This window comes from Osmerus eperlanus, chromosome 3 (assembly GCF_963692335.1).
Source record: "Osmerus eperlanus chromosome 3, fOsmEpe2.1, whole genome shotgun sequence".
Taxonomy (NCBI): Eukaryota; Metazoa; Chordata; class Actinopteri; order Osmeriformes; family Osmeridae; genus Osmerus; species Osmerus eperlanus.
Genome location: NC_085020.1, coordinates 12,906,105 through 12,925,420, shown reverse-complemented (window position 1 = coordinate 12,925,420; position 19,316 = coordinate 12,906,105). Strand labels below are relative to the sequence as shown.

Sequence of the window (19,316 nt, the reverse complement as noted above, 5' to 3'; positions counted from 1 at the left end):
AAGCTTGAACACAAGGAAATTGAAAGTTTCTATTTCCGCCTAGATTTTGTTATGAAAACACATGCCTGAAGAGGCCTAGAAGTGGTAGGTATAAGCTGGAAGACAAAATTGGACCACAGCACGAAGCCTGACCCGATCCAACTCAAAAGTAGGTTATAATACCATGATAAATGAATGTTATACACATGTTTTTCTAAGGGTGTATCCAGGCGTTTTCTAAAAGTGCCCTTTGGAGACTCCAAAAGGACCCTTGATAACCATGGCCACATATCTAGCATAAAAAGGCTACAACTTTTGAACTCTTTCACATACAGTCATAAGTTTGGGCTCTAATGAAAGGTGACACTCAGAGCTATCATATCCCATATTCAGATTCACCATTAGTGTTGTTGAAACAGAGTAACTGAGGCATAAGAGTGCTTTTTACCTTCTTCAAACTAAACTGTGTGCAAATAAGAGTCAAAACAAGAGCTATTGTGGAAAAGCTAGTTTATATAAGAAAAACACACCAAACTATTTACATACAGTGAACTGTGACACTAATTATTTACAATTTCACAAAATATTTTGGGCAACATGCCAGTTATTGTAACAGTCACGTTTGGGGACAAAGCACAAAACCACATCACAGGTTGAACACTTCACTGGTGTCTGTAAACCACAGTGTTTGCACCTCCGCCGACCAGTGGTGCTGTCTCCACTGATATGCACTGGCCTGTGACTAGCTGTGGGTTGAGGCACAATGGAAGATGAGGGACCGGGTAAGGCTTGAGACCCCAACTCTGCCAGCTCAACAGAAAGGGTCTCTCTGAAGGCCTTCTGGGTCAGAGGTACCTGTCCTTTTCCTTTTGCAATGTCTTTGTGAAGGGGGAAGGCGTTCACAATCCCAATGTCCAGGAAATGATAAAAGAAGGTCTTGTACCATCTCTGGGTCTTGTGGAGTACTTTATAGTATCCTATCAGTGCATCAGAAAGGTCCACTCCACCCATGCACTGGTTGTAGTTCTTTACCACTGGCAGAACTGGGATGTCTTTCAGTACCCAGCGCTGATCTGCTCCTTTGACCCTCCTCTGCACCGTGTCCTGTGCATGTGCCGGGTGGAGCGTTGAACACAGGAAGACGTCCCTTGTGTCTCGCCACTGGACAAAGAGGAGGGAGTCGTTCCTTATCCAGCGAATGCTGCTGGGGGAGATTTAGAGTCCAAACAGTTTTCTTTTGTTTTCGGGAATCCAATTCTGTTTGTGCGGATGGTTCCGCATGCCCAGATCCTATTCTGAAGGAGGTCTCGGAAAAGGGTGGGACTTGTGTAAAAATTGTCAACAAAGAGTTTGTACCCGGTGCCCAGCAACTTTGTGTCAATTAGCTCCATCACTGACTCATAGCTCAGACCCTTGCCAGTGTTTCCCTGGAGCTTTCCTTAATACACAAAAAAGTCCCATGTGTAACCGTTCTTCGAGTCAGCCAGAACAAACAGTTTGTATCCCCACCGAACAGGCTTATTGTTCATGTATTGTTTTAGGCCGATGCGTGCTTTGGAGGCAACCATCCTCTCGTCAATGGCAATATCCTGGCCTGGGTGATAGTTCCGTTTGCAGGCTTCTCTTATCTCCTGGTAAACTGGGTTGATCTTGCAAAGGCGGTTGAAGGCTGCTGTGCCTCTCCTCTGCTCATTAGTAGCATCGTCCGCCATGCTACTGAGATGAAGGGATCGGGTGATTCGGAGGAACTTCTTCCCGGTCATCACCTGTTTTGGGAAAGGGAAGCTGTGCAGTTTGTCCTTTTGCCAGTAATCAGTAAATGCAGAGCATTTTACTAGACCCATGTAGATGACCATGGACATGAAGGTAAACATGTCCTGCAATGTCAGGTCAATCCAGGGGTGAGTGGGTGTGGAGTGGTGAGTCGATCCAAACTCATTGGTGTTTAGAAGGATAGTCTGTAAAACTGAGTTTGTCCAAAAAAGTTGGAAAAGCTGCAGGGCTGTGTAGGTCGCTGTTCGAATTAGCTGGGGTCCAGGTGGGTTTGTTGGCCTGAATGTGGGCTGAGGTGGTGTTATGTCAGGAATGTCAACATCATTCCATCTCTCTCCAGATGGGCTCGTTGACGCTCCAGCTTTGGTTCTGCTGCTGCCCCTCCCCCGTCCTCTTCCTCTTGGCCTTCTCCTGCTGGCAGAACCTCTCTGTGGAGGGTCATCACTTGATGAGCTACTTGTTTCCTGCTGCTGTCCTGCTGCTGTACGGGGCCGCTTGCTGACTTGAGCAGGAGTATCCGGCTCGTAGTCCTCATCAGATGTTTTCCTATAATGACAAAATAAACAGTCAGTTACAAAACATTCCCCTATTTTCTGTATTCTACTTTTCACAGGTTACTGCCTCAAACATCAGCAGTTCACACATTGACACAAAGACACCCCCACCCCCACAGACTCAGTTCAAACCTTACAACAAAGAGACACACACCTCCCCCAAATGCAGTTCAATAATTGAAACACACACACAACTTGAACTTCTGTTGTAACTTATTATACTATATATACACATATATGTGTTATGGTGCTAAAGGAAATACTATGTGCTATGCCTATGTAAAAACAATGTTATATCATTACAAATGGAGCTATCTGATCTGATTCAGTGAAATATGGAACAAAACATGTTTTTTTTGTAATTCAAACTAAACCGTATTTGTGCGCAATATACAGTAAAATATGTTGTATAATATAAAACAAAACTTACTTATCCAGTGTAATATCTCCTCCTTCCAGAAAGAAATCTTCGGCTTCTGAGTCATAGTTCGATAGATCAGTATCTACCTCAGATAAATTGTCTGACAAATCACTTTCATGTCCAGTAAAGGGAAACCTTATTTAATAATATTTAATACTAGCCTTCGTAATAATCAGTCTATAATCTTAATAGTGAATTCTATGAAAGTAGAGCAGACCAGATAACGTGAGGGATAACACGAGTATTATACACAATCATTTATAATATTTAATAAAATGTAATTATAATGAACAAGTACCAGAGAAGTTATGGGTTAGTTTGAGTTGAACAGTACAGTAGGCCTAGCCTACCATATTTTTCGGAAATAAAGCCGTGGCTTGTACCCAGATTTTACAGTTTTCTTGTGGTTGTACGGCTTAAATTTCGAAGCGGCTTATAGCCCAGTTTTAGAACAAAAAAGTGGCTTCGTCCCAAGATTTCTACAGACCGTGCAGCTAATTTAAAGGTCCCATGACATGAAATATTCACTTAAGGAGGTTATTTAACATTAATATGAGTTCCCCTAACCTGCCTTTGGTCCCCCAGTGGCTAGAAATTTCGATTGGTGTAAACCAAGCCCTGGGTATTCTTCTCCGCCTTTGAGAAAATGAAAGCTGAAACGCTCGGTTTTGAAAATCCTTAAGTCGTCATAAGGAGGAAGGTTACCTCCCCTTTCTCTGCTTTGCCGCACAGAGAATTTGGCCCACCAATGAGAAAATGAGCTACGACCGTGCGAGCGCGATATTTGTTTTTCCTCAAGACATCATGGCTTGCAAACGACCGAAGCATGGCAGTTAGCCCCGCCTCTTTCTTCCTCATAACATTTAAAGCTACAGACACAGAAACGGCACGTCCTGAGGAAAGCTCACTGTGGGACTGCTCTTAGTGGGTCTAATTCTGCACCAAGGATGAATTTCGTGAAAAAGACTTCAGATACAGTATTAGGGGACATGGGATCTTTAATGCTCAACACTTGAACGGGGGCTTATTACTTGAAAGAAGAATTATTTACTGTGTCGTCTCAGTTACACTATCAGGGCTTGGAAATACAGTGACTTGCTAAAGTAAGCAAATGGCTAGTAGAACACAACATTTCATAATAATTTCAGGAATAGGGATGCGTATTGATAAGATTTTAACGATTCCGACTCCTTATCAATTCCTGCTTATCGATTCGATTCTCTTATCGATGTTCCCCTCTACAGCCAACTAGGTCTGTGCGTCCTGCACCCCCCCACACACACACTCGTTCTAAACAAATTTCTCAAACTGGCTTTGACTGGATCTGAAATGAGCTAATACCTACCACCTCTAGGCCTCTTCAGGCCTCTGTTTTCAAAACAAAATCTAGTCGGAGATAGAAACTTTCAGTTTCCTTGTGTTCAAGCTTCTATTACTCAACACCAGTAGGTGTTTACAGGGGTGCTAACAACAGGGGAAATAACTTCAGTGTCACCTTTCAAAAGAGACCATTTACATGCATGTACTCCAAATGGTTCAACAACAGCTTTCAATGTACTTTGGGTATGTTGTTTAGGCGTTTTCAGGCACATTTAACAGGACTATTAAAAGGTTAAACAATTAAAATGCTAAGTTTAATAATGGATTAAAAATCAATATGCTCAGTTTAATAATGCGACACGCGAACGTTTGCTTATAACACACGCCGCCCCGATAACGTGAAATGATCAATAATATCAATAGCCTACTAATGGGAGACGAATGCCGGAGCTAAAATGTATGCTTCAAACGACGGGACAGAAGATAACTAGTGTTATGGAAAAATTCTAGTGGCACTGTGTAGATTTGAATAGTCAAGAGATGGCGGTTACAATAAATGTATTTTGCTTATACAGATCATGAATTAACAAAGTACTTTGTGATCAGTCATAACGAAGGAGGTGCTAGCCACAGGTCGTTCGCCAGAGTGATGAAGAACAACCCCAAAACCCTGCCTTATATAAACTTTAGATCAAATGGTTCCTCTGAACTCTGTGATTGGTCAGCACTGCTCAGTGACAGTTTGACTTTATACCACAGTTCTTAGATATCTCTCCCCAAACCAGTAGATAGTAAAACCACAGGAGTTCACCAGTCAAATGGTCAACTGTCCTTTGTGTGGGCAACTTCAAACAAGTATTTGATGAACCCCACCCAATGCAACAGGAAGGGTCAGAGCAGCTTGATCAGTTAAACTGCTCCCTCAGATCACAATAACAATACAGTTGAATCCACATTGTCTCCAGACCAGCTGTCTCCTCCTCGCCAGGTGTCATAAACTGCAAATGGCATCTCTACCAAATGGAGTTGACTCTTCTTAGGCAACTTTAGACTTCTATTAAATCACATTCCTCATATATAAAACATACACATTATAACTGTATTCCAAATTTCCACGACACTAGATCGACTACACACAATAAAGGCAAATTGCTTCACACAGTAACAAGTGGTTGTGATCCCTTTTGAGCAGTTTAGCTCTACCTTAGATAGTTAAAGATGAAGCGTTGAACGTTAGCTGCGCTGCTGCATGCATCGAGCACATGACGTTCCAGTAACTTCATTCCATGCTGTATGTTCAAATGCTTCTTCATATTTGTAGCATTTCCTCCTTTCGACGAAATAGACTTTTTACACGCGTTACAAGTGGTGTTGTTGTCATTTTGTCGTGTGAAATACAACCAAACTTTAGAACGCTTCTTCCTAGTTGCCATGTTTGCTGCATGCGCAAACTTTTATAGTTTATTCAGACAGACGTTCGCGTGTGTCATTATTAAACTGAGCATATCGATTTTTAATCCATTATTAAACTTAGCATTTTAATTGTTTAACGGCACAGAGAATCGTTAACAGAATCGTTAAGGAATTTTGCTAACGATTTCAAGGAATTGATTCACTGGGAACCGGTTCTAAACAAAAACCGGTTCTCAATACCCATCCCTAACCAAGGTTAGCCACTGGTCTTAAAGTCTTAAATTTGACTTACTGAAACCTGCAGAAACCCTGGATGTGGAACTACCAAAGGGGTTGATTGGAGCTAAATACACTGCTCAAGTGCTCATAAATGTACAAACATGTAACTGCCTTCTTGACATCGGATCTCAAGTAACGACAGTGTCACAGTCTTTCCATGAGAGCAACCTCTCAAACTTAAAGATCCACCCTTTGAATGAGCTTTTAGAAGTAGAGGCTGCAAATGGTCAAGCCATACCCTATTCAGGCTTCATAGAAGCAGATATCACCTTCCCTGAGAGCTGCTTAGGCTCTGAGATTACTGTGCCCACCCTTGCTTTAGTCGTACCAGACATGCAGTCTAGCGCATAGTCAAAACTCTTGATAGGCACAAATACTTTGGACATAGTTTATGAGAACTGCTCTAGTGAAAACACAAACCTGCAAGCTCTACCCTATGGTTGCAGAGTTGTTATGAAAGTGATGCAGCAGAGAAATAAGCAAAAAGAAAATAACAGCCTAGGGTTAGTGAGGTTGTCAGGGACAGCTCCTACAGTCGTACCTGCTGGACGAAGCTGTGTGACAGAAGGATTGGTGCATGTAAAAGATAAAGTCCCCGACCGGTGGATTGTTATTGAACCACCCGTGTCCTCTTCTTTACCTGGAGGCTTGTTAGTTACCAGCTGTTTAATTAGTCTCCCCGACACTCCATTTAAGAAAGTACCAGTGGTGTTACGCAACGAAAGTAAGCATGACATAATCATTCCAGCAAAGAGTGTTATAGCTGAAATACATGCTTTGCAGACAGTGGTGCCAGGTAACCAAGGGCCACCCAATGCAGCTCACCAAGATAGTCCACCAAAGTCTCCTGAAGATGTGAAGCTGAAATTCAACTTTGATGGCTCTCCTCTTTCGGCTGAATGGAGGGAGAGAATAGAGCAAAAGTTAGGTGCTATGCCAGAAGTATTTGCTCTTCACGACTCAGACTTTGGTCGAACAGAAAGTTAAACACCAAATCAAGTTAAGTGACCAAACCCCCTTTAAGCATCGACCTCGACCCATACGTCCACAAGACCTCGATGCAGTGCGGCCTCCTGCACCTGCAGGAGCTAAGTGAGGCAGGAGTAATTCAGGAGTCAGAGTCACCGTTCTCCTCACCAATAGTGGTTGTTAGAAAGAAAAATGGAGACGTACGACTTTGTATTGATTACCGAAAACTGAAACTGCAGACTATCAAGGATGCCTACGCTCTTCCAAATCTGGAAGAAACTTTCTCTGCGCTCACAGGCTCAAAGTGGTTCTCCGTCCTGGACCTCAAGTCAGGTTATTATCAGATCGAGGTTGAGGAGGCTGACGAACCCAAAACTGCTTTTGTGTGTCCATTGGGGTTCTGGGAGTTTAATAGGATGCCCCAAGGAATAACTAACGCTCCCAGTACATTCCAAAGGTTAATGGAGAAGTGCATGGGTGATATCAACCTAAAAGAAGTCTTAGGGCCCGATCTTGCACCCAGCGCAATTGACTTTGTCAACGACGCAAGTATCATTCCTAGTTTGCACTCGACGCAAAGCGGACTTTTCCCTCCACAGACGCACGTCGAAATGACCTTGCGCTCCCGTGGGCGGTTCAGCGAAAAAGGAGGCGTGTTCCGGCGCAAACGTTCCCTGGTGCTATTTTGCAGTTTCCGAAAAACAATTCCGCCACTGACCAGGAAAAACGTGGTCTAAAGTCAATGGCGCATTATTCAGATGCTATTTTAAGGGCGCAAGCTTGGTCCGTGCACACTGCTGGCGAGGCCAGGGTCTTCTTTCTGCGAAGCTACGTTACATTGTTTTGATTTATGGCGTGTTACATTTCTTCAATGTTTATAAAAAGATTTTCATGAGAAATCTCTATGTATGTGAACATGATTTGTAACAATTGTGGCAATTTTCTCCCACGCCTGTTTAACCGAAGCTAATTTGGGTGGGTTTATTCTCCCTTCTCCATCAGAATCAGAATCAGAATTTGGTTTATTCGCCATGTAGCCTATGTTACACAAACACAGAATTTACTGTGGCAGGAAGGTGCAAACAATAAACATATACGGGACTTAAATTAAGTAAAAAGTACAATAGTTAAACTAATTCCAAGAACTAAACAATTAAAAAAAAATTATATAGGGTAGGCTATATAAGAATAAGAATTTGAATGAGCGGCATGAGCGGGCAATTTAGTGCAATGAGAAAACTGCTCTGCCTTTCCCATACAATGTCACTTATGTATCTGTTACGGCCCTGACTAGAACGTCGGTCTCCTTGGCTGTGAACCGCTCCTGGCGTGCGCCTGGCAAATCCGCCGTTATAATAACAATCCGCCATGGAACAAGCGCTGCTCTTAAAGGGAATGTGAGATGACGCTCTGATTGGTTTATTGCACGTTACGCCCAAACCACACCCATTATTAATGTAGCTACTTCGGACCTACTCATTTTAGATTTGCGCCAGGCGCAAAGTCATTTATCCCGCCGGCAAAATAGCAACCGAGCCGGAGTCCCGCCCACAAAGTTACTTGCGCTTTGCGTTTTGATACTTGCGTTTCAGATCGTCAAAATAGGGGGGACAGTGTTCTTAGACGATCTAATAATCTTTTCAGAAACCTTTTAAGAGCATGACATTTTTACAGACGTCTGTGAAATACTTAGGGCACATTGTGTCGCAACATGGTGTTACGCTAATTTTTGGGATTTGCTGGATATTACAGGCGGTTCATTCAAAACTATCTTATTAAACTAAGATAGTGAAGCCGTTAAATGACCTCTGATATGGAAAAATTCTAGCGGCACTGTGTAGATTTGAATAGTCAAGAGATGGCGGTTACAATAAATTTATTTTGCTTATACAGATCATGATTTAACAAAGTACTTTGTGATCAGTCATAACGAAGGAGGTGCTAGCCACAGGTCGTTCGCCAGAGTGATACAGAACAACCCCAAAACCCTGCCTTATATAAACTTTAGATCAAATGGTTTTTCTGAACTCTGTGATTGGTCAGCACTGCTCAGTGACAGTTAAGACAATATAACCCCCCAGGTCAAGTGACCAAAGTCTTTTGATGTCACGGCTCTTTCTCTAAATGAGGACAGTAAAGATACCCTTAATGAAACACAAACAGGACACAGGACACAATCTCCTCGGCCAAAAGGTCAGGGCTGCTAGATCAACTGAATCCATCTATCCATCTCCCTTTAGGCCACAGAACTCAAACATCCCCCAACCTCTGTGCCCCTAGCTTCTCAATCAGGCATCATAAACCAATACCATAAATACCTTAAGACCAACTGCAACATCCATTTGTTTAAACACAACCTCAGTCTATTAAAAATACATTCTTAGTAACTATATCAAAAAATGCCATAACATTCCTTACTTTTTTTTTTTAAACAACAAAGGCATACAAAAGCATAAGCATACAAAAATATAAAAACATCCATACAGATATGGATGCAAGAAAATAAAGTAACCCCCTTTAATCAAAACATAACCCCAAAAATAACAAGAGAATTACATATCACTCACAGTAGACTCTTCATCCTTAAATGGTGGAACCCAGTCAGAATCCTCTAAGGGACTATAGTTCATCATTTGAACAGCAAATGATTTAGCCATTGTCTTTTCCACAATCTTCCTTACACAGGGAAACAGACAACAAGCCAAAAACAATAGTATCAACAAAATGACACCTATTCCACACAAACAGACAGAAGAACTGCCTTCCATTTACCAAACATTTCCCAAGAACCGTCAATCCATGACCAAACTCCTTTTGAATCATCAAATCCAGAATGTTCAGACAATTCTAATCTCAAAGTACGCATGCTTGATAATGCTTTAGTGACTGACCCATCACTCGCTGTATTATTGGGAATGTACGTACAACATGTATTATTGAAAAGTACACAAACACCCCCTTTTTCAGCCAACAACATGTCTAGAGCAATCCTGTTTTGCCATGCCATCTCTGAAGTCTTAGCCAATTGTTCTGATAATCCAGAAATCGCATCAACAGTGTAATTAATAAAACTTTGCTGATTATAATATATATAATTAATCCAATCCACATTTTTGTTAACCGTACAATGTACGCAAAAGAATGATTCTAGTCCTGCAGCTACCTGATTTCTAGCTTTAAACTCAGTAGGCACCCCTCTTGGTACTCCAATATCATCTATGTAAATTCCACTATCAAAAGAACCAACAGGAGCAGCTCGTCTCTGTCTGCCTGAATCAACCGTCACATTTCCTAAAGGCTTAATCAATGTCTTACTAACTAACATCACCTTAGCACACACTCCCACCCATCCTTTTGGTAAACGTGATCTAATTCTACCCCCACAATACCAAAATATATCAGCTATATCGCGTCCTGGATATACCAATGGGCCAGAAGGTGGTGGAGTATGATGTTTTCCCTCACTATCCACACGAACAGAGCTTCTATACTTGTAACAAGGGTGTAAAGTCCCATTAACATCTCTAAGCTGCATCGCCTCACAGTATGGATTTAAGACCCAAGTATGTCCACAAGTTCCAATCTTTACTTTCCCTTCACTAAAGTTCCCCACGAATACTGTTTTAACAATATCGGAACTTTTCTCAAAACACTCAAACTTTTGCCCTGGAACTATAACAAAATCAATCAGAACATCTTCCGTTCCCTCGTTCTCAATTGGTCCAGTAAGCATAGGACGTACTGCTGCACATCCTAGATAAATACCAAGCACTAGAACTCTGGTAATGATAGCAGTTAGTGGGACAGACTGGACAATTCCTGAACAAAACCAGATGACTACTGTCCACACATCTCGTTTTATCAATGTCACCTGAAATAATTCGATGGTAATTAAAATCATAACAACTAGTTGAATTAAATGGTGCTGGCATAATCAGTGAAACATCCTTAAGTGGCTGGCAATACACACATGGTGGGTGTTCTTCGCCTAAAACTTGTTTTACTGAATATGTTGCTAACTTATACCAAGAATTAAACTCCATCTCCGATTCCATTTCATCTACAACCTCTCTCTCATCACTTTTCAACATCTGGAACGTTGCAGGTGAAACAGTTGAAGTCATTGGATCTATTGTCATAGTATCATCATAATTATGCATACTGTTATTAAAATACAAAAGCGAAAATACATTAAGAGCAATAAGAAATGCCATTCCCAAGACAAAACCCACTGCACCCCGTATACCACAAAGTCCAGGTTGTCGGAACTGATGCCATGGTCGTGCATCCGTAGTGGCCATCTTCAGTTGGCTTGTAGACAAACTTCTGTCTGGCGGTGTAGTCTAGTCGAATCGATTGCAAACGACGATCAAATTGCTCAGGGCAACTTTCAACGACACTGCACTTCACGTACAGCTCGGAAATTTCCTTGGTACTACGCAGAACGCGTATCCTCTGCTTCCGTCTCCAGACAAGGTGCACGCTTGCAATGGTTAGCGTGTATCCACGTTGCTCTCCCCTCGATCTTAACCGCCGGATTAGTCGTCAGGAGAATCTGGTATGGCCCCGTCCACCTTGGATTCCTCCAGGCGTTTCAGGTCCTTCACCACGATCCAGTCATCTGGTATCAAATCATGCAGCGGTCCAGTCATAGGAATAGTCTCCTTCACCTGCCTGTGAATCTCACACAAAATAGACTCCAAAAAGGTTGCACAGTGATAACACATTCTCACAGAGGTCAGTTAAAGGTAACTGACTTCTTGTATCACTTCTCCAAAAATTGAACTCTACAAAATCCATCTATCAATACCCAAATGGTTTCTCTAACCTTAACTGTGAAGCTTATCGTGTTTAAATTCCTTTTCTCATAATACTTGTCCCACATATGAAGTATTAACAAAATGACCATGCATCCATTACAAATCCTCTTGTATGCTAAAATAATGCATTCTTCTTGATATCACACAAACTGTAGAGGCATGATCTTTCCATGTGTTAACTTAGCAAAATCTCAAGATAAATGTTTTATGCAGACCATACAACCTCCATTTTTTATTCTCATATCCTTCCTTTTTCCAAAACGCATTTTCTTGTGGATTTGTCCAAGTTCAAATCTCCATTCCACCATTCCTTTCTCCATCTGTCCGCTGTATTCTGTAATTCTTATCAAATATACTCAAACAAAACAAAATTCTCACTCTGGGTTAAATACAGTCCAATATTTTCAACTCAGCAATATCATGTCAAACCCTCACAATCCTATCACAAATCCAAACTACTGAAGCTAAATTCATAAAACCCCCATAGTCACTCTCTGTTTAGATCAGTCAGTCATCAGTCAGTCATAAATTCCTAAACGTCATCTCTTCCTCTCTAAGAAGCCTGCGCTTCCCTTAAAGAATCCATAACAAATGTTGTATCAAGGTCACACAACAATTTTCCTCAAAAGAGTCCTGTAAGCCCAAATTTGTCAAGTTAGGCTCATCCGGACATAGCAACATCATCTCATCACTTCCTGTAAACATATCAACATCAAAAACATATTCTAGTTAGTTCATCAATGCATTCAGGCAATCTAGAAACTGCTCCAGCTAGTATCAGCACTAGCATTTTCCCTGTGGAATAATCATAATTGTTAGAGTGAATTCCACATTTGCATACAGCAAGTTGTGTCCCAGATCAAACTAAGAAACTTCCTGTTTCCATACCTTTCCCAAAATCATATGTAACACCAATGACGTATTTAACTATCAGTACATATTTTAACTCTTTTCCCTTTTATGAATTAACAAGCTTACACTGAAGCAAACTACTTTTGAACCAATTTGTATAAAATAAAACTATTTTAGAAAACAGCCAAATTACGAATAACCTCAACTTTTAGTCTCTTATTATCTTTTCTTCAAAAAAACCTTTAGGAACAGTTCAAATGAATACCTTTAAATTTCAGATTCCCTTTTAATTTTTCCCTGTATTTAAATTCACCAAATCAACTCTCTCTTTTTCCAAGACATGTAGAAAACTAGCATCACTACCCTAAACCAGAATTTAATCTGTATGATTCCAAAATAAAACATAGACCATAAAATGTTCTTAATGTAACCATTAACCAAACTTATACCCCATCTATATTACTATATAGGTTAGATAGGTAGAACTTCATAACTTGCTTTGGCTGCAGTCCAGAACAAGCTACTTAGCACAACCATCACACCACAATTTATCAGACTTAATGAGTCTTCCCAAATTATTTCAAAACCAAATTATCATAACCCTCTTTATGAACCAATACCATAATGATACAACCTCATCACAGCCTAACTGTTTATCCCAAAACATTGTACCATGCCCTTAAGACAAAAGAAAATATAAACTCTCCCTTTTTCTTTTAAACCTTTAAATTCACAATTTAACATAAACCCGTAAAACACAACCTTATTCTTTAACACCTCAAAAGTTTTATCAAAGCATGTAATGTATACACCTTTGAATATTCCTATATTTACCAGCTATCTCAATTACTCGTTGTTAGTGTATCAACTCAAATAAACCATCGCGCATTTCAAAACTCGCATCAAACAGCGCGCTCTGGAACAAAGCAAAAACTCTCAACCTTTTTTCATTTCTTTTAAACAACACAGATGGTTGGCGTTTACCATCTATTCACTTAATTTTGCTAAAGTATAACTTTTCCAATCCAATTAGAACTAATTTATGAACCAGGGTCTAATTTCTGCATTTTTATGGATACCATCACACACCACAGATTTTCCGCTCGTAAATACAAGTTCTGGTCTGAAAGGCTCCTACCTCCCTGTTTGGCTAGGATTTAGAACAAATGTTAAATCATACATTTGTAAACCACCAAACTTTGAATTCATCTAAACGGACACATCTTTCACCATTAATACTCACATAATTATGCAGAATTACACCCTCTGGGATCACCTTTGTAAAACTCAACGTAACGGGACTTTTTTAGCCCCCACCTTTCCTCGGAATTTCTGAAACTCATTTAAAATGTCCTCAAACAAACAAAACCTTGTTTCAAAATACTCATCACGTAACATATTTCAAAAGTAACCAAATTAATATGTAAAATTCGCTCCAAATGTATCTATTTCTCTAAATTTGCGTCTTTGTAAAATTCTCAACTTCCGTCTGCGCATGCGTCATGCGGTTACTCATCCTGGATCTCAAATATCAAGCTACAATTCCTTCACTAGCCTGTACCCGCCTGTCGGTTTGTTAGTTTGTTAGCCAATGTCGTTGCCATAGTTGCAAATTCAACTTCCTGGACTCTCCTTTGTCTCAGGACAGAACAAAATGCACTTCCTCCACGTTTTCACCATTAGCCATTAACCAACAGTCACAGCCTAGATTTTCTTTACAATTACAACCTTTACAATTCTATCAACCATTAGTACTATTTTATTTTCAACATAAAAATTTGGCTCCGAAATCTACAAATGCACCTAATATCACTCGTCAGAGAATGACAGTTTACCCATGTATTAGCATTCTGGTTGGACAAAGCTTCAACTTCAAGTCCATTTAAATAGGTAAATACGAATACCACCAAACCCAACACATTTCAACAAATCATCTCAGCAGCAATAAACACACATATGTAGTACCTTTGCCCTTGACAACAATCGCAATTCAGTCTCTCTAACTAGTTCCCCTTGTATACACTTAAGTCCCTCGGACTGGCTCAATCTTTCTAATCACTTCTTCATAACCCTTTACATATTTCTTTAAACAACAGTAACATCTGTGAACTTCCACAAAATTAATTAAAAACCATCGAACATTTCCAGACATAAACAAAAATATTCCTTAAACAACATAACATTTCCGTTTGAACACATAACTTTCTATAAAAGTTTCAATAACCCCGGGATTGTAATTCCTAAAATGAATACCGCTTTCATTGCCAAAACTGGCCTTTTACCAATTATCCTACCCAAACACTAAATTTCCAGCGCGTTATTCAATAACGAATCAAGCTCATAATATAGAAAATCGGTCTGTACATAATTTCCAAATCAAGAGTATGGCAACTCACAATATGTTCTTAAGTTCGACAAAGAAACAGAAACACACATCTGTTTTCCCAACCAATATACTTCACAATTCAACGTCAAATTCTCAATAAAATGAGTGATATTTTTTTTTTTTTTTTTTTGCACTCACGTGTGGGCACTGCACGCAGAATGAGCTTTATTGAAAGAATCAACTTCCGCTAGGCTCAAGCGCATGCGCCTCTTTTCAAGTGGAGAATTCAGTCAAAGAATAAACATTAGCATTTTCAAAACAGAATGCCTCCGTCTTCAAAAACAAATGCCTTCTGGCGGTAATCAGACCGATGTAAAGTCTAACATCAAACATATAACGGTTAACACAGAGTTGTAAAACAATCGTCTCTCCTCTACCAACAGTGTCAACCGATAAACATTGTACGCCACCATTTCGAAACTCAACTTCCGGTCACGAACCCCTCTGATTTTGCGAGAGTTCGCTCACAATTTCCAGAAAACTTTCAACAAAGATGACACATCTCCGGACATTCACGTACATTTTGCTCAAATTCCCACAATTAAAGCACGCATTTTGGATTGACCTTACCTAGCAATTCGTGTTGGCCTACATGTTTTTTCAACAGCATGTCAACACGCTCTGCATCAGCTTTGACCATAGCCCACAACACGCTTATTCCAAACACAACAGGGACTCAAACCCTTTGTTCCGGAGAGGACTTTAACCTTTCCTTCTTGGAAACACAATGGCAATTGCAAGTCAAGGCACAAGCTTCAATCTTCGCGGGAATCCAAAGCAAATCTATAAAAAACATTCCAGGATCCTACTTTCTTGACTTTTCCTAGATATAACCGGCTGTCAGAAGAAATGGCAAATGTCTGACCTCTTCGTATTCTGTTCTCGCATTCCCGCAAACCCTCATGCGCCCGCGCATCCTGCCGCAACACCCCTGGCTGCGGATGAGGCGAAATTTGTTTGCGGAACAGCCAGAAAATCTCAATCGTGAATCTGTGGGGAAATAGATGAAAAATTCCCCACACTATTCTGTCCTATCCAATCAGAAAAAAAGCTCTCCAATCAGGCTAAAATCTATTCTTTTCTCCACTTCAAAAAAAATCGTGTATCTATTTCTCTACACGAACCCATTTCGCAATACAATAAGGTCCTTAAAACAAAACGACTCTACACTCGAAAATCCACATTTATCAATCCATATTTGCATTTGCAATAAACTATCGTTACCATACTTTTGCTTCATGTAATCGATGTTTGGACAGGTCAATTCTGTCTCCAGACCATTCATTTTCAGAATTACAATCCATAAACGATAACCAACAACGGAAAATAAAGACACAATTACCCCTTTTCTTTTCTAAAAACAATTAAATTCCGACTTCCCAACTTTCAATGAAAATAACTGCACAATCTTAAATTACAAATATTCAAACCGAAAAATAATTAACATTTTGAAAAGTAATTAAAATTTTGATTTTTGTAATTTGTATATAGCTTGAATAATAGACACCATTAGTTACTCATACTTCTTTTAACCTCAAAAAACATAAAACAAAAATGAACACGCGTGTTGCAAACTTAAAACCTTTACTTTGAAATTTCACAGGCCTATACTTCCTAAACTTTTTCTTTTCTTTGTTCTCCACCTTCAGGGACTCAAACCCTTTGTAAACACTCACTCACACAGCTGATTTCCTCACAAGTATACTTTTCTCTCGGGACTTAGAATCACGTTTAGGCCGTTAATAAATAAGAACTGCACCAATGCCAATACAATTTCTCAAACTATCACTAACCCAACATATTCTAATCCTTAGGGTCTCAAAAAGACACATAACACGATATAACATGTGAATTTATCTCCCTCTATGTGTTTGTTCGTCAACAACACTACCTCTATGTGTGTCCGTCGACACACTTCTGCAGACATTTTTTTTACGACTTTCACGTAAAAGATAGGTTCAACAACCTTACCTTATTAATTCGTACGACTTTACACGTACAGGACAGTTTTACCTCTGCCCAATTACTTACTTAACCGAATTATTGACAATAGCCTAAAAAACACACATTTAGACAACTCAAATTACACAGTAACCAAAAGAATATCTCACCGGTTCTTTTGAAGACCCCGCGTCAGCCACAAAACGTCCAACGGGCGCCCCCCCCTGGCCCTGCTGTCTCACGCATGGCGGAAGGAAAGGCGGCTTTTTGCCGGAAGATCAATTCGCCGAGGGGAGCCGCCTGCTGAACGCCGTAGACCAATCGAGGATCCCCCTACTGGCCACCAAGTGATATGGAAAAATTCTAGCGGCACTGTGTAGATTTGAATAGTCAAGAGATGGCGGTTACAATAAATTTATTTTGCTTATACAGATCATGATTTAACAAAGTACTTTGTGATCAGTCATAACGAAGGAGGTGCTAGCCACAGGTCGTTCGCCAGAGTGATACAGAACAACCCCAAAACCCTGCCTTATATAAACTTTAGATCAAATGGTTTTTCTGAACTCTGTGATTGGTCAGCACTGCTCAGTGACAGTTAAGACAATATAACCCCCCAGGTCAAGTGACCAAAGTCTTTTGATGTCACGGCTCTTTCTCTAAATGAGGACAGTAAAGATACCCTTAATGAAACACAAACAGGACACAGGACACAATCTCCTCGGCCAAAAGGTCAGGGCTGCTAGATCAACTGAATCCATCTATCCATCTCCCTTTAGGCCACAGAACTCAAACATCCCCCAACCTCTGTGCCCCTAGCTTCTCAATCAGGCATCATAAACCAATACCATAAATACCTTAAGACCAACTGCAACATCCATTTGTTTAAACACAACCTCAGTCTATTAAAAATACATTCTTAGTAACTATATCAAAAAATGCCATAACACCTCACAGTCGGTTATCCTCCACTCCGCAAGAGTGCCAGATCTAAAGAGAGTAATGGCCTGTACTACAAGCCAAAAGAGCTTTTTGGAAACCGGTGGACAGACAGCTGTCAACAAGCCTTTGAAACCAGCATTGACAGGCTCACTACTGCTCCCGTATTAGGGTTTGCCAACCCGAAGCTGCCATATGTACTCCATACAGATGCAAGCACAACTGGATTAGGGGCAGCACTCTATCAGGAGCAGGAAGGGGAAATGCGTGTTATAGCCTATGCCAGTCGTGGATTGTCCAGAAGTGAATCATGCTATCCAGCTCACAAACTCGAATTCCTAGCACTGAAGTGGGCTGTAACGGAAAAGCTCTCAGATTACCTGTACGGAACTTCATTTACAGTGGTCACAGACAGTAACCCACTAACTTACCTGCTCACCACAGCAAAGTTGGATGCAACAAGCTACCGTTGGCTGTCTGCCCTCTCCACCTTCAGATTCCAGCTTCAGTACTGTGCAGGGAAGAGCAATGCTGATGGTCTCTCGCAACATCCACATGTTGAGCCCGTCAATGATCTGGTCTCACAGAAAGAGGAGGAGCGGATAAGCCAGTTCATCTACCGACACCTACCTGAGTCTGACGAATTAACTCGTATCTCCTGTAAGACTGTTAGCGCCATCTGTGAGAAACATCTAATCTGCCCTCCTGCAGATGCCAACAGTAATGATCCCACCAGTTCTCTTATCGTATCCCTTGCCATGTCTGCTGAAGCTATTCCTGACAGCTTTGAGCACTGTGATGGATTTCCAGTCATCTCCAGTATATCAGAGGAAGATTTGAAACAACAACAGTCTCGATCCTGCCATCTTTGAAATCATCCGTTTGATAGAGACTGGGGAAAGCCCTCCTCCAGCTGTAAGGAAAGAGTTGCCAGACCTTCCCATCTTCCTACGAGAGTTGAACAAGCTTGAGTTAAAGAATAACATTCTCTACAGGAAGAGGCAAGTCGGGGACATAACTCAATACCAGATAGTTTTACCAGAAAAGTTCAGAGGTATAGTGATGTCAATTCTTCACGATGACATGGGTCACTTGGGCTTCGACCGTACTCTTGACCTCACCCAAGCCAGATTCTTTTGGCCAAGAATGGCTACTGACATAGAGAGAAAGATGAAGAGTTGCAGCCGCTGTGTTCGTCGTAAAACACCGCCAGAGAAAGCAGCTCCTATAGTAAGCATTCAGGTAACTAGACCTCTTGAATTTGTCTGTATGGACTTTCTATCCATAGAACCTGATCGGAGTAATACACAAGATGTGCTTGTGATCACAGATTACTTCAATAAGTATGCTGTAGCAGTTCCCACTCCTAATCAAAAGGCTCGAACTGTAGCAAAATGCTTGAGATCCACTGAAGATCCACTGAGATCCACTGAAGTGCAGTGCCAGTGATGCCCATCTCAGAAAGTCTGGCCAGCAGGATTTGATGGTTAACCGTATCAAACGCTGCAGAAAGGTCCAGCAGAATGATGACGGATGACCTCGAAGCCACTCTGGCAGACTGGAGGGCAGTGGTGACTGACAGGAGGGCAGTTTCTGTGGAGTGGCCAGTCTTGAAGCCCGATTGGTTGGGGTCAAGCAGGTTGTTCTGAGAGAGGAAGTTTGGCAGTTGG

At 40.9% G+C, this 19,316-nt stretch overlaps 2 protein-coding genes across 2 annotated transcripts in view; one reads left to right on the top strand and one right to left on the bottom strand.

Annotated features, from left to right (window-relative positions):
- Positions 1–19,316, top strand: part of thsd7ba (thrombospondin, type I, domain containing 7Ba) — a 231,288-nt gene that overhangs the window by 131,554 nt on the left and 80,418 nt on the right. The window lies entirely within an intron of this gene.
- Positions 1,194–5,704, bottom strand: LOC134016941 (piggyBac transposable element-derived protein 4-like). Its single transcript, XM_062456186.1, has 3 exons — positions 5,688–5,704; positions 2,737–2,862; positions 1,194–2,298 (listed from the first exon to the last, which is right to left on the bottom strand). Exons 1-3 carry the CDS (start codon positions 5,702–5,704, stop codon positions 1,419–1,421), a joined length of 1,023 nt encoding a protein of 340 aa, XP_062312170.1. The 3' UTR covers positions 1,194–1,418.

Bases quoted from the DNA above. Each gene is read 5' to 3' on its own strand.
- LOC134016941 (XM_062456186.1), bottom strand. The intron at 2,299-2,736 runs GTAAGTTTTGTT...TTGTCATTATAG, and splicing joins GGAGATATTACACTGGATAA to GAAAACATCTGATGAGGACT.